This window comes from Pagrus major, chromosome 2 (genome assembly GCF_040436345.1).
Source record: "Pagrus major chromosome 2, Pma_NU_1.0".
In the NCBI taxonomy this organism is placed as follows: Eukaryota; Metazoa; Chordata; class Actinopteri; order Spariformes; family Sparidae; genus Pagrus; species Pagrus major.
In genome coordinates this window covers 17068579-17083109 of record NC_133216.1, presented here as the reverse complement: position 1 = coordinate 17083109, position 14531 = coordinate 17068579, and the positions used below count along the sequence as shown (strand labels likewise).

General features: G+C 39.2%; 1 protein-coding gene across 1 annotated transcript in view; it reads right to left on the bottom strand.

Moving 5' to 3' along the window:
- The window catches only part of limk1a (LIM domain kinase 1a), a 48424-nt gene that overhangs the window by 32900 nt on the left and 993 nt on the right, over positions 1 to 14531 (bottom strand). The window contains exon 3 of the mRNA XM_073494961.1: positions 11723 to 11822. Within this exon, the coding sequence (XP_073351062.1) occupies positions 11723 to 11822 (100 nt within the window). The remainder of the gene's footprint in view (positions 1 to 11722; positions 11823 to 14531) is intronic.

Genomic DNA, 14531 nt, shown 5'->3' with positions numbered 1-14531 from the left:
GTAGGCGTATAGTAGGACAGTTTCAGGTGTTTCAGGTGGTTTTGGGAAAAAGAAGACGCCTTTTTCATCTTTCATAGAGACGAATAGACCATAAAAATCTGATTATAAACTGTTTAACACAGGCGAAAACTGAAATGTAGCTGTTTGTGTTTATTGCACAGTTTTATAAGATGTGCATCAACTCTGTCTGCAGTTGGATCAATGCTGAAAAAAGACTGAACACAATCTCATAAAATCGAGCACAAATGTTGTCTTCTTAATAAATATGCACACATCTAAGTGTATATGGCGAATTTCCTTTGCATGTTAAAAATGTACACACGTGCATGTTATTTCTGGTTTCTTTGGAATAAGAAAAGCAAACTAGACATCCACTGAGATGAACAAATGAGTTTTCCCCTTTGACAGCCTGGTTGTGCTGGATAACATGCTTATCTGCTTTCACACACACACTGCATCCTGAGATACAACATCAAAAAACTAAAATTACTCTCTCGCGGTTGTATGCCTCTGCGCACCAGTCAAGTTGCTGTTCCTCAGCTGTGGTGTTGAATACTGATCACAATTCATGAACATAACATGACATAACATAATCATGAAGTAGTGACGTTGACCTTTGACCTTGTGGATATAAACTGTTGAAAATTGATGATTTCACCCTTCTAGCTTTCTGTATTATTATATGAATTGTTGAGTAATTGCCAAAAATGTAGTTTTGTGAGGTCAGAGCAGTGGCTGACTCCGGATGTTTGAGGGGCAGGGGGAAAAAAAAAGATAAAAAGGGCACCAGCTGTATGCTGTGGGGCAACAGCACGCAGAAAGTTGTGACAAATCTCTAGTAAAGAGAGGGCAGGGCACTTCACCTCATTTTGTCCACTGGAAGGGCATCCAAGAGGGCTTTCACCGTGGGATGCCCACCAGTGGGTCACAGTGACCTTGACCTTTGACCTTTTACCTCCAAGTAGATGTTTGTGCCAAAGAATTTCCCTCAAGGTTTTCTTGAGTTATTGTGTTCGCAAGAATGGTCAGGACAGACGAATAAACCAACGGACGGACGCCGCGGAGGCATAAAAAAACACTGCACCCTCTTTTCTACAGCCGAGTCATCCTTCAGTAAACAGAAACATAAAGCTGATGATGTAAGCTGACTGATATCAACGGGACAGAAATGCTCAGTTATAATAATAATAATAAAGTGTGACACATGTAGGACAGCAGGGTTTGATTCATTGAAGAAGAGGGAAGTCACTAACAGACAAGAGTTTGTGGATCCACAGAACACAGAAGCGAGCGGTGACATTAGGGAAGTGAGAGACAACTAAACCAGACTTACAGTACTGTAAATCATCTAAACACACACAGTGGGTCACTACACAGTCTGAATATTACCAGATATTGTAGATCTGAATGTAAACAGCGAGTGTAATTTCTGCATTTCAAACAATGAACGATGAAGTTACTTTACATTTCTGTCGGCTGAAGAGCTTCTGTGTGAAAACATTAAGGGAAGTGAAAGACACCTGATCCACCTGACTGACCACACAACAACAGAGCAGATCCTCTGGGTTCATGTAAAGGGCTGAAACTATATTGGTGAACAAACTTTTTGGACCGTTGGTCAGAACAAATTGAAGAACTTAACAAACAGGAGTTTCGAATATGGGAGGCAGGGCTCCAAATAGCTTCAGGGGAGGCTCAGGAAAATACATTTCAGTAGTTGTTACATTAAATATTAAAAGGAAATCACACAGAATAGACCAAAGACATACAGCAGTTTTAAAGTTTTTCTTACTTTGTAAGAGTCAGAAACAAATAATTGTCTTAGGACAGACATATTTTATGTGTGTGGTGTAGTCTATAGTTATGTCAAACAGCAATATTAGGCTGTCTTGGCTCAACTGTTGAACGTCTATTGGATAACATAACATAATTGAGATCCTGTTGCCATTGAGAAATTAGGTTAAATTAAGCAGGGTTGAGTCTCAGACTTTGAAAACTCTTTTACTATGGTCCAAACGAATTATTAACGCATCAAGAAAATATTAAAACTTGTATAAACTAAAAATGTAATTATATATCTAAAGTGTATGAAAGAATTTTATGATCTTGTTTTTCTTTGTTAATTTGACACAATTGTGGCAAAATTTGTTATAATCTCACTTTAATCTGTATTCCCTGTTAACTGAACAGCTGAGCTTCAACTATTAGTCAGTTAATTGATTAGTTGAGCAAAATAAAAAAGTAATCTGCAACTATTCTGATAATCAATTAATCATTTAAGCAATTTCTTTAAGCAAAAAAAAAAAAACACCAAACATCTGATGGTTCTCGGAAGTGAGACTTACAGTCACATACGGTAGCTCATGCACATCATAGTAAATTTAATATTGTGGAGTTTTGGACTGCTAGGGTAAATTATCACCATTTTCTTGTGTTTTAAAGACCAAATAATTTCTGAGACAATCAAGAAAATAGTCGGGCACATTAATCAATAATAAACAGAATCATTACCTGCCGGCCTGTTCAACAAAATGCAAAATTGACAAAGTGAAATAAATTCAAACAACAGGGACAAAATGTCCTTGAAGCGCTCAGAATACTGGAAAGTTTGAACGTCTTTGACTCCATGACGACAAAGCAAACCCCATCCAGTGAGTAAGACCATGTGATGTGGCCAAAAACCCCAGAACAAGCTACAGAGTTGAGTTTCCCTGGTACACTTACTTTCTGTGTGGCTTCTTGCTGCATCGGTTCTTTGCTGACATGTCGCCCATGGGAGCGTCGGTCTTGTTTTGACAGACAGAAGACAGACTCATGTCAGCAGCTCCACCAGCCTCGCTGTCACGACCATCAGTGTCTCCGTCTCTCCCTTCCTCTACTTCCTCTCTCACTGCAGCTGCACACAGGGGTCACGCTTCTCCATCAACTATTTCCTGTCCTCTAACCCCACCTTCCTCATGGCTGCTCATTTCTTCTTTTTTGACCTTGTGAAGACTCTGCACAGACTCCACCCCTGTAATGTGAACTGCCCGTTTCCTGCACTCTTCAGTACAGTTAAAGATTCTGGTGGCTCAAATCAAATTGTCCAATTATCCGTCGTCTATTAAAGCTCGTCCACCTCCTCTAAACTCATCTGACTTCCTCACAGGAGCCCAGAGGTTTTCTGAGGACGAGAGTAGAAACAAGACAAACCAGCCGAGCGAGATCGTCTACACCTCTATCAGCTTCATCGACCCAAGTCGTGCTTGGATTGATCCAAATCATCTCGATCCAAGCACACACTGGAGCAGGCTTATTGCTAATACATAAAGTAGCTCATCGGTGTATATGTCGATAAATAAATAAGAAGGAATTGACAATGCAGTAAAATGTCAAATATATGTTTGAGGTAGTTTAGAAACAATGTCCGTCACATAGTTTGTTTATGTGTTGTCTGAAAATAACTGGTAAGGTTGCTATGCTGAAAATGCTTTAGTAAAGACGGGTGAAGATTAAAGATAGAAATAAAATTTGATCTTTCCACCAAAGGCACATCTCTAAACTACTCAGATATTTTTTTTTTATTAAATTAACCATTTGAGGCCTGAAAAGGGTAAAATTATTGAATAATTCATAGAAGAAACGGCAAATATTGGACCATTAATCATCCTGGAATCCCTCAGATTTATCTTGTGACTCTTTGTAGGGGCCCGACCTTTAGGTTGGTAACCACCAGACCAATGTAAATGTTATATTTACTTCATAATGATATGTTGAAGCGGGAAACTTGTCTATTTGAGTATGATTTTGAATGCTGAGCCTTCACTATATTGGAGTACATTTACACTTATGTATCGGCGCTTACTGCTGATACTTGAGTTACAGTGAGTTTTAGAGTGTCGAGGGGAAAAAGTCTGGAAATGACGGGGGTGGACTCCCAAATAGATGTCTCAGCCACACGTCACCATAGCAACAATCTCTAAAGAATTTCATATACATACAAGTGGCATCAGGCTGCACAAACACGTTCAAGTGTCAAGTTTTACTTCAACATGAAGACTGAAAATCACACAATCTGCCTTCCAATCTAAAACAATTATTCACATTTCTGTCTTCACTCAGGACCCTGACATGTGCTCAGTTAAAATTAGATAATTTACATTTATATTATTATTTCCAAATATGTGTTTTTCTTTCTGCAAATCTGAGGTGGAAACAAAATGCTAATATTAGTTCCTGCTAGCGTTGACATCATTTTACTCTCTGTGTTGTATTTGATACATCAGCAACTCAACACTAGTTCTGCAGCAATTCCTTGGATGATTATGATTTTAATTAATCGATTAATTGCTTTATCTATAAAATACCGAAAAACAGTGAAAAAAAAACTTGATTTAAATAAATAAAAACAATATTTCAGTTTAATATCATATATGACAAAGAAAAGCATCAAATCTTCACATTCGAGAAGCTGGAACAGGCAAATATTTGGCATTATCGCTCAAAAAATGACCAGAATTATTAATAATAATCAATTATCATAGTAGTCAATTAATCGTCTAATTGCTGCAGCTCTACTGAACATCACTCAAACTCAAAGCAGCTCAGATCAACAAACAAAGCTTTGTGTATCAGCACTCCTCTGTTGTGATTATTTATAACACCTCTGTGCTCATTAGCATCTAGAATAACTTCAGACGAGCTGTTTTCACGGTCTCACCTCATTAACATCACTAAACCATCAACACTGTGGGAGTTCAGTGTCGAGGTCACACATTAAGATTTATCTTCTGACTCAGTAAACAATCCGACACGCTGTGAATCATCCATCCTCTGAGTCCTGCAGCCTCTGTTGCCAGGCAGACTTCATCTGCAGGTAGAAACAGCTGAGTCACTGCAGCCCTTTATGCTGTCTGTCTCTGAGAGACTGTACCACAGAGCTGGAAGATGAGATTTCACTTCCACATCTGCTGGTGTTCAATCTTTTGTTTTGACTCTCTGTTTTATCAGAAGCATTTTTTCTTGATGATGGTGACAATGTTGTTCCTGCAGACGTGAGTCAGTGTGTAGAGGGACAGATGGAGACAAAAATGTGTCCTGCAGCACAGGCTTTGTGTCAGCTCGTCCTTGAGAAAGAGCAACCTTTCTCAAACTAAATATTTCATTACAGCTGTGTATTCGTTAGTGCGACTGCAGAATATCTGAGCACACGAGTGTGAATCCATCAGCGACATTAGAAAACTGCGTGTCTGATCAGAGCGCAGATTCTTTGCTCCACACGTCATCAGTAGATGCACAGTGGATGTGAAAAAAGGAGGTTGTTAGCGAAAGTGCTAACAAAGCACAAGCCTCTGTCGTCCTTTGGGATGAGTGTCGAGCAGAAATAGTTTTATCTGGAGCAGGACGGCGCTGCGCTGAACTGCAGAGACACTGCAGCATGACACGAGTTTTCACAGTAAAAAACAAACAAGATGATGATTTTCTGAAGCTGTTTAATTGTTAATGGAAAAGAAAATGAGCAAATTCATTTGTAATAATGTGATTAAGATACATAACATTTAGATAATGACTAATGTAGAAAATAAAATGTAAAATCCAAACATGGATTAAAAGTGGGAAGCTGATAAGCGCAAAACTATGAATCCTCTTATTCCTCATTCCCAAGAGGCAACCTGAGGTTGGTCTGACTCCAGAGTGCTGTCATAACGATGCTACACACCTTCTTACTACATCTGCTGTCTTTTCTCAGATGTCAAGAGCTACTTTAACTTAATCCCCTCAAATCCACACTGAAGGCACTAACACTTACTGAGAAGCATCAAGAGAGCCTCTAACCTGAGTCCTCACGGGCTTCTCAGGAACAATGAGCGGGTAAATAATTCAAATAATGAAACACTGTGTGATGCAAAGGAGAAGCGAGGTTGTAGTCACACTGCAGAACAGTCAGGAAGATAAAAATAAGAAAAAACAAAATGACAACTGTTATTAATATAAACCTTTTCCACAGAAGACAGTTGGACGCGTCACAGTAGGAAAATCACAGCTGTAAATAATAAAATTAATTCCATGAAGCTGCGTCAGTTTCATGTTCCTGGTGTTATATCACACTGTCATGACTTACTGGGAAACTGAATCATTAAATGATATTATTAGTAACACCTGTACTTGTCTGTTGTGAAAAAGGTCAAATCTAGTTTGATAAAGAGGTTAAAGGATAATTACAATTTATAATAATTTTACAATGTAACTATTAATTTCTATATCATATTTCTATATTACTATTTAACTAAATTTGTCCTATATTTACAGTTATGGCCATCATTCTTACTGGTTGCGATTAAATTGTACTTAAACAGTTAAATCAGATTATCTTAATCCTGGGACTTCAATGGAGCGTCCGCGACCCCTGGGGTTCTGAGATTTACTGTGGGGGTGCCGCAAAATTATTGTTTGATGATAATAAATGTGTCTAAATAGACATACATAAAAGCTAGACATCAATATAATACAAATCTTTTATTACCAAAAATAAATTTGAAGAAAAAACATCACATTGATGATAGTCTACCCAGGATTCTCAACATCTGGTGATGGCGTGTAAATAAGGACGAAATTTGGGATGCTGTCTATTAAGGACGTTTTATTACTGGACACAGTGTTGGAGGTGGATGACAGATGCTAAAGGGTACGGTGTCTACTTTCTATTTGTTTCGTAGCAGTGGTGGCAGCGGGTAATTTTTGGTATTTGTTCCACATCCATCTTTGTTTTGATAATTTCCGATGTTATCTACTCGTGAGTCAGCGTGGAGGAATCACTGCGGTATCTGATGATCTGGGATGAGAACGTGTGACTATATACCTATTATTAAAACATATTGGTAAGTTAACTACACATTACTGTTATTAAAGTTATTATTACATATACTTTTAAACAATTTATGTTGTAGGGGGTCCCTGCTCTGTATCTCAGTATCTGAGAAACGTTTAAGACCCCTGATCTAAATCTGGAGGCAAAACCAAAAGTGTCGGTAAATTACCTCATTGCAAAGGAAAAGTATGAGTCAGTCTGGAAACTGTGATGTTTGTTTACGACTGATAGCCTGGGAAATCATTCTAACGTTCGGCTGTGTTGGGTTTGTTTACAGTAACGTCTGGCTGAATAATGTGGTGGGTACGTGGTGAAATGTTATCCTCACAGGAACAAGGGCCACACAGAGTTCTGATAAAAGATAATTTTCCTTTCAGAGAGTCTGGGGCTTTTCCTTGATGTTTACGTTATTTTGCCAGCACCTGTGGTGTCGCTCCAATCTGTGTCATGTTTTTTCAAAACCACTGGGATATATTTGTTTGCTGTTCGGTTCTTCTTCTATTTATTATAAACAAACTACTGCTGCAGTCTGTTTTATTGTCCTAGAGAATATTTTCCCAGGAACGCGCACATCAACATAGGCAACATGTTGTCAAATCTGTGTTCAGTTTATATTTCTGGGAAACTGAGTAGAGAGTAGCAAAACTGAGATGTATTTACAAAAAAATGTCACTCTAAAACCAAGAAAAAACTGTGTGTCACTCGTCAGTCTAATCGTTAAGTGATGCATCAGATCAACATAGACCAAGCTGGTTGTTTAGTGTTCTCAGTCTCAGTGAGAGCATGGCTTCATTTCCCATGAAGGCTGCAGTATGTACAGAGAGCTGCTGCTATTTTCTGAGATGTTTTTCTCTGCACCCCTGGGACTCCCTACAGTCTCCAAATAACACTCTGGGCACTTTAATTTTACATTCCCCTCTTCTCTTCTCTTATCATCCGCACTTCCTTTTTCACTGGAGTAACGCTGCGTGGGCCCTGCTCCATTTCCACAAGTCAGTTTTCCACAAAAGTCTTGTCGGAGTAGAGAAGCCATCTTAAATCCTCCTTTTCTGTGACAATCCAGCTCTCCCTCAGGATTTGGATCTGGGTCAAAAATGTATTCCTTCTCATTTCTAGACATGTTGAAGTACGCAGAGGATGATTTCTAGAAGGGTGCAAGACCTTTTCTGGCTTTAATTACTCACATGGCTTCGCTCCTGTTAATCCAACAGCTCTGCTGTGTGTTGTGTCACTATGTGGTGGGCAGAAGGGCTGATATCCGACACCTCTAAAGGAGCGAGAGGGAGCTGGCTCACGTCTGAATCAGCTACACAAGACTGATGTGATGGTGCGGTTACAAAGAGATGCAAAAGTAAAGTGCATAAATACATCAACAAACAAAGGTGTGAGACCGGTTCACACACTCAGAAGAGAGAAATGAAAATGCAAACGTTTCAAAATAAGACACCCCGCTGAGACCGACTCTGAGGCAGCCAGATGTAACTCCCTATCTGTACTCTCTCATCACACACACACCACAAAACCATTGTGGACACACCAGATATCCTCCTCCTCAGATTTCCCATTCAGACATCCGGCTATCCGGGGGAAATCATTAATGACACAGTGAGCGGTGAGTTTTCCACACAGCCGATCTGTCCACCAGCTCACATTAACACAGAGAAAGGACGAGTGACGTGCATCAAAGTCTGTTCACAGGTGTTCAAGAGTAACACTGCACGTGTGGAGAGAGTTTTATGAAGCCTTTTGTGGCTCCAGAGAGAGCTGCTTGAAATCTGATCAACTGGGTCTGAAGACTAAGAATTTCAGAATCGAGAAAATCTGTGGCAGTGGAGTAAAACAGAAGTGAGAGTACCAGACCTCTGCAGTCTGCTCCTCATCTCTGCCGTAGGCTAACATCCAAAGGCAACATTAGCAGCTACTAGCATAAAACACATAAACTTGGAACTCAGAATTTCTCCTACTAGAAAAAGAAAAGGGAACGTCACTCAAAGTCGAAATTCCTACTTGTAAACTCGTTGCAAATCTGTCTTTCTGACTTCATGAGGGAACAGCTGTCCGACGGCACACAGTATTGGCAGCGACCGTGGAAAGGGAGTACAGCAGGAAGTATTTGTAGACGACAGTATTTTTATTAGGCTACAGAATGGAATATTTAGATATTCAGATATAAAAGTGCTGTAAAACAAATGTGTTATGGCCGTACTTGCCAACCTTGAGACCTTTAAAAAATAGGGATGATTTCAATACCAGAACTGATTCAGGGACTGTGTTTCCTGCATTCTGGTGACATTTAAAGCAGGACAATAACAGAATAAGTGAAATGCAACAGCATTTTTATGTCTACCTCGAGCATTAACTTGCATAAATCGGTGGCATTAAGTACTATTTATCACTTTTCATTCATTCATTAATCATTTTTTGGCCCTTAAGAGAGTCCGTACACGTCACTGCCCTGTTTGTCAGCCTCCTGATGGGGATTAGCATGGCAGATTTTACAGCCCCTTTACTTTAAAGCTTCACGTAAGAAAAGGGAATACTTCTTCTCCTCTTCATGTCTCTGTCCATCTCTCACTCACTGAGGAGGATGAGGCACAACAATACAGCAGACTACACACTGCACAGTGCCAGAAACAGGTTGTGAGAAATAAAAAGGGGAAAAGTATGAAAATGTGTCGTAAATTGGGAGAAATATAGGAGAATTGTGGGCCCAGGAGGAAACCAGAAGAAGGCAAAGATAAATGGGAGTCTCCTGGGAAAAAGAGACGTCCTTTTGTCACGGTCAGCCAAGGTTTTTGTTGACTCTTGTTGTTGACTGAACTGACAGGGGTGAAGTTGTGTTGTGGGTAATGTAGGCACCAGGTTTCGATAAGGAGGAAGAATGTGCAGATGATAAAAAAGCCGCCCTGTTAATGTATAACAGTCTACTTGTACAAAGAGACTAATATATAACAGACTGCACCTTTAAATTATAGCCGTTTCTTTTCAGAGGGTAAAGGTAAACAACGACAAACTGCTTCAGTTACAACTCCTCAATGAGAGGTTGTTTTTATCTCCTGCTCATCAGATACAAGGTTAGCTCGGTGAAAGACGTGAGAGACGGAGAGAAAAGCGATATTACATAAGATCATCAGAAACAAAAGCTGCTGCGGCAACAACAACAACAACATCTGGGTCCTATTAATAGAACTGCCCAGTGAAACCTGCCCCACTTTCAAAGTAAATAACTTCTCCTCAAGTTAACGAGTTTATCAGCACTAATTACCTGTCATAGGGCTGACTAATATTTATGCTGCAGTGTCATGACATCGATTAAAAGCAACACTGAGCGTGACAGTACATAGGGGTGGTTTATGTGGGAGAAAATTAATCAAAAACACAAACAAACAAACAAAACAGCGTTATTTCTTGTCATTTATGTTATGGAGGGATATGTAAGATAATAATAAATATTTGTTTTCATTTAATAAAGGGGAATTCCACCTTAAAAACTGTTCGTTTGATTCCAAATGCTATCTAGGAATCTAACATCTCGTAAAAGGACCCGACGCCGCCCTCGACTGGAGCTGTTGGCGGAAGTCTCAAATTCCAGTTTAGTAATCGATGGCTATTAGTGAGTCTCAACCATCTGTGAGTCTCTTTTTTATTCTTGTGCTCAGATGCAGCGTGTCATCCGACCTGAGCTGACGATATTGATCTGAAGGTTTAGTGACGCCTGAACTTTAATTCTAAACTAAATTGTAACCTGGGTGTTTAAATGCCTGGATTTTTTTTGCACAAATCCATCATTATGACTGATTTAAATGGACTGTAACCTGCTCCACTCTCCATTACTCTTAATTTAAAGCCAACATGGATGAAATAACCTTCACGTGTTTAAGTAAATGGAAATTTGATCATCTGCAATTCTGTAATAACTGTGCAAACTTCATCTCTTTTGGAAGATGGTGCGACTGAAAGCTCCAGAACAGCTACTCATTGGACTGAAAATTCATTCTTGAAGGGCAGCCGTTATATAATAATAACGAATCAATTATAAATGTAATTCATGGTTTTGCATTCTCTTAAAATTGATCTTCAGTTGCAGTCCAAGACATGATTTGTGCTCAGTGTTAAACCTCAAGATATGGGTTAAAATTTTAAAATGTGAATAGATTTCTTTCACACAGAGACACATGAGATCTCACTGCCCACACACACAAGGTGCTGCAGTTTAATGCTTCAGTTTCGACGTGTCAGATCTGCAGACTTACGAACGCGGCACCTCGTGTGGAGAGAAACCTGCCGGAGACTGAAACACAAACCTGCCTATTCTTCTCCTCCAAACAAAACCCTTGGAAAGTAAAACCAAACACACCAGCCGCTGCTGTGGAAATGATCACCATGGAGGCAGCTGGAGCTCCACATAATAGAAACGACATTTCTTAATGATTTATTTTGAGAGAAAAATCAAAGTAAATGATCGATAATGCCTCTCGATCCGTGTGGTAAAGATGTGTGTGTGATGTTTATAGGTGAAGAAGGTGAGTCACAGAGTTTGGTAATAACGCAGAGTGATGTCAGAGGTTTGATGTTCACATGTTCAAGCAGCACGTAGGCTGGAAATCACCTGAACTGAAACCTTTTGTTGGCTCAGACCTGACAAAAGACTGAATTTAACAAAAAAGCTCTCATGTTAGAAATCTGTTAACAGTTTCCAAATAATGTGATCAACTCAAACACAAGAAAACCCAGAAAAAAATTCACTAACCCTCAAACAAAGCCTGCCGACAAACAGCAAAGACTCCTTCTTCTACTCATGTTACCACGAGAGATGTGAACTCATGACCTTTCTGTGTTAACATGTCGTTCCTGGTGATGTTGTGTTGATCATACCTGAAGCAGACGGTGTGCCAGTCAGTGTTGAGGGCCTGGAGGTACTGCTCATCGTAGATCCTCTGTTTGCATCCCGCACAGACGGGCAAACTTCCTCCAGCTGGAACAACAACACGAGGTCAAAGGATGCTCTGATATCCACCATTTTACAACTCAATATGCATAAAATCAATAACAGCTCTTTGATGAGATGTAAAAACTGCTGATGTGTTTGCATGTTACATTAGTCCATACATCGCCTTCAATGCAAATCATCACCACTGGTCAAAAATAATCCTCACTGAAGCTCCAGATATCAAACACACAACGCGCACTGATGTCGGCAGACAGGAAGTTTTAATGAGAGTATAACTCAGCAGGGTGCGACGACTGACTAATGAAGAGTCTGCAGTGTTTGGTATCACATCATAATATTTAGTGAACTGATGGAAACGTGACTTTTTGCCTACAATTATAGAATAATATTTAAACATTAATAAACTTTACTTCCTGTATTTAGCAGAGTTTGGGGTAATTGTTTCTAAATGTAAATTGTTCCTAGTTAAATTGAGATCAAGAAAGAAAATCTTTAACATTATTCCTATTAGTTATTCCAAGAAATTCTTGTCAAAATAAGATGTAATAGTTATTTTTAGTTTGCTATATCACAGAACCACATAATGTTTAGCTAAGTGTAATATTTTTTAACAGTTTTTAGGAGATTTTGGTATCATTGCAACTAGAAAACTCAAGTTTGGGGGGAAGGGGGAGATACACACTCTCTGCTGTTGTTTAAACTAACAACACAAAATACATAATGTGTTACTTCTTGTGGAAAACACAGAAACACGTGTTTTCAACGGATACGTTTCTCCTTTGACTTGAACACAGTTTGATAAGAACTGCTTCCATGAGATGATCCTTCCTCTCTAATGAGGAAAATGTTCATTATGATTAGAGTTTCAGGAAAAAGCAATTTCGCAGAGTCGGAACAAGTGATGCTGTAATGCATTAAAGTGAGAGCACCAGTGTGTGTCTCTGTGTGTGTTTTGTGCTGATATAAATCTGTCCATTGGAAAGGACGAGCTGACAGCAGCAGATAGCAGATGTTTCAGCAGATATTACTGGAACTCATTTGCCTGAGAACTGAGCAACTGCAGGAGGTGGTGAGGCATCGATACACTGAGAGGCAAAGTAACGACACATATAAACATGGCCGCCGGTTAATGATCCTTTTTCTGTTTTCAAATGTGTGTCTGATGTGAGCAGGACTAAAATCTGTGAGAGGAAGAAGCCCAGGACGAACACTGTGACTGCCTCCTGTTATTCCTGCACTATTAGACTTTTATTAGCATCACGTCTGAGTTCTTTCACTCCTCACTCCTTTAAATGTCTACATTTCAAGTACTGTCTGAGATCCTAACACCTGGAATGTCATTCAAAAGCCAAAAATGGATGTTGTCATCTTTTCAACATAAAAGCATGAATTATTTGTTTTTTTTTAGGTTGAAACTATAAGTTTGAGACTTGATTTGAAAGTAAAACGAACCCCAACAACAATCGATTCATACATCACACGTAACGTCTGGATATCTGGATGCATCAAAAGACGAGGCATCTTCTCAGACTTTCATCCGTCCATCTATTAAAAAGCTTTGCTGGCTGAGGTTTTGTGCAGTCAGCTCGTTACCGGCTTGGTGAGCGGCCCTGCTGTAGTAGTTTTATTGATCTGGCTCCGTAGGAAGGTGTGCTTTGTGCTGATGCCTCTCCTCTCCCCTCACCTCTTTATTAATTAATATTCTTCACCTCTTCTCTTTATTATGGAGCATTTCTCTGCCTGATAATAGTGTCCTCTTGAACTGTCTGGTCTCAGAGAGGACCTCAGTAAAGACACACAAACACACACTGTATATCCTGTGCAGGTATGGGACAGGGTGCCTACCCCCCTCCTTGCTTATCGCTCAGAGAAAACTTGCAGCAGTTCCTCTTTCAGATGAGCTAAACTGGCTGTAATGCAAAGTGAGTCATCACATAAAATGTCTATTGTGAAGTTCAGTGAACCTGACTGACAGCTACAGCACACAGAGAGGGCAGTATCTCTAAGTGTACACACAGTAACATCGAATAATAATGCAGAAACTGAACAGGAATTCACAGTGAAAGAAAGTTTATTATCTACATGTAGCATTTCTGAGCTGATTGTTCATTATTTTAAAGGGGCACTATGTGAAGAAGAAATAAGAAATTCAAATTCAGAATATTAACAATGTTAATGAGGTAATGATCTCTCTTTCCATAACTGAATAAACAAGCTGTTCTCAGAGGGAAAGGCGGCAAGAAAAATGTTTGACGCTAGAAAGGTGGCAGGGTCCGCCACATATAAACAAAGTAAAACAGTATGAAATTGTGTTTTCCTTTAAGTTCAGTCTGTTTATTCAGTTTATTCAGTCATGAAAACAAAGAGAGTTTGTTTATTTTGTTTGTTTAGGTATAAAAAAATCAGTCAATGAAGATCTTTCTCTTCTGATTAAAATGTCTTCCCCAAAACTACACAGTGCACCTTTAAAGACCTGATGAAGTAAAAATAATTCTAAAAACTACAATTATAAAGTAATTTATCTATAAAGAAACTCTCATTATCTGTCAATCTCCCCAAATTTTAATTTTCAATATGAATCGAAGGTCGGGAACAACTGTTCTGGAAAGACCTCTCCTCTTAAAGGTGCACTACGTAGTTTTGAAAAGGAAATTCAAACTCAGGACGGTGATATAACGAGGTACCAACACAAACTCAGACATATTTATTTGATATATTTCCATAAACTAATAA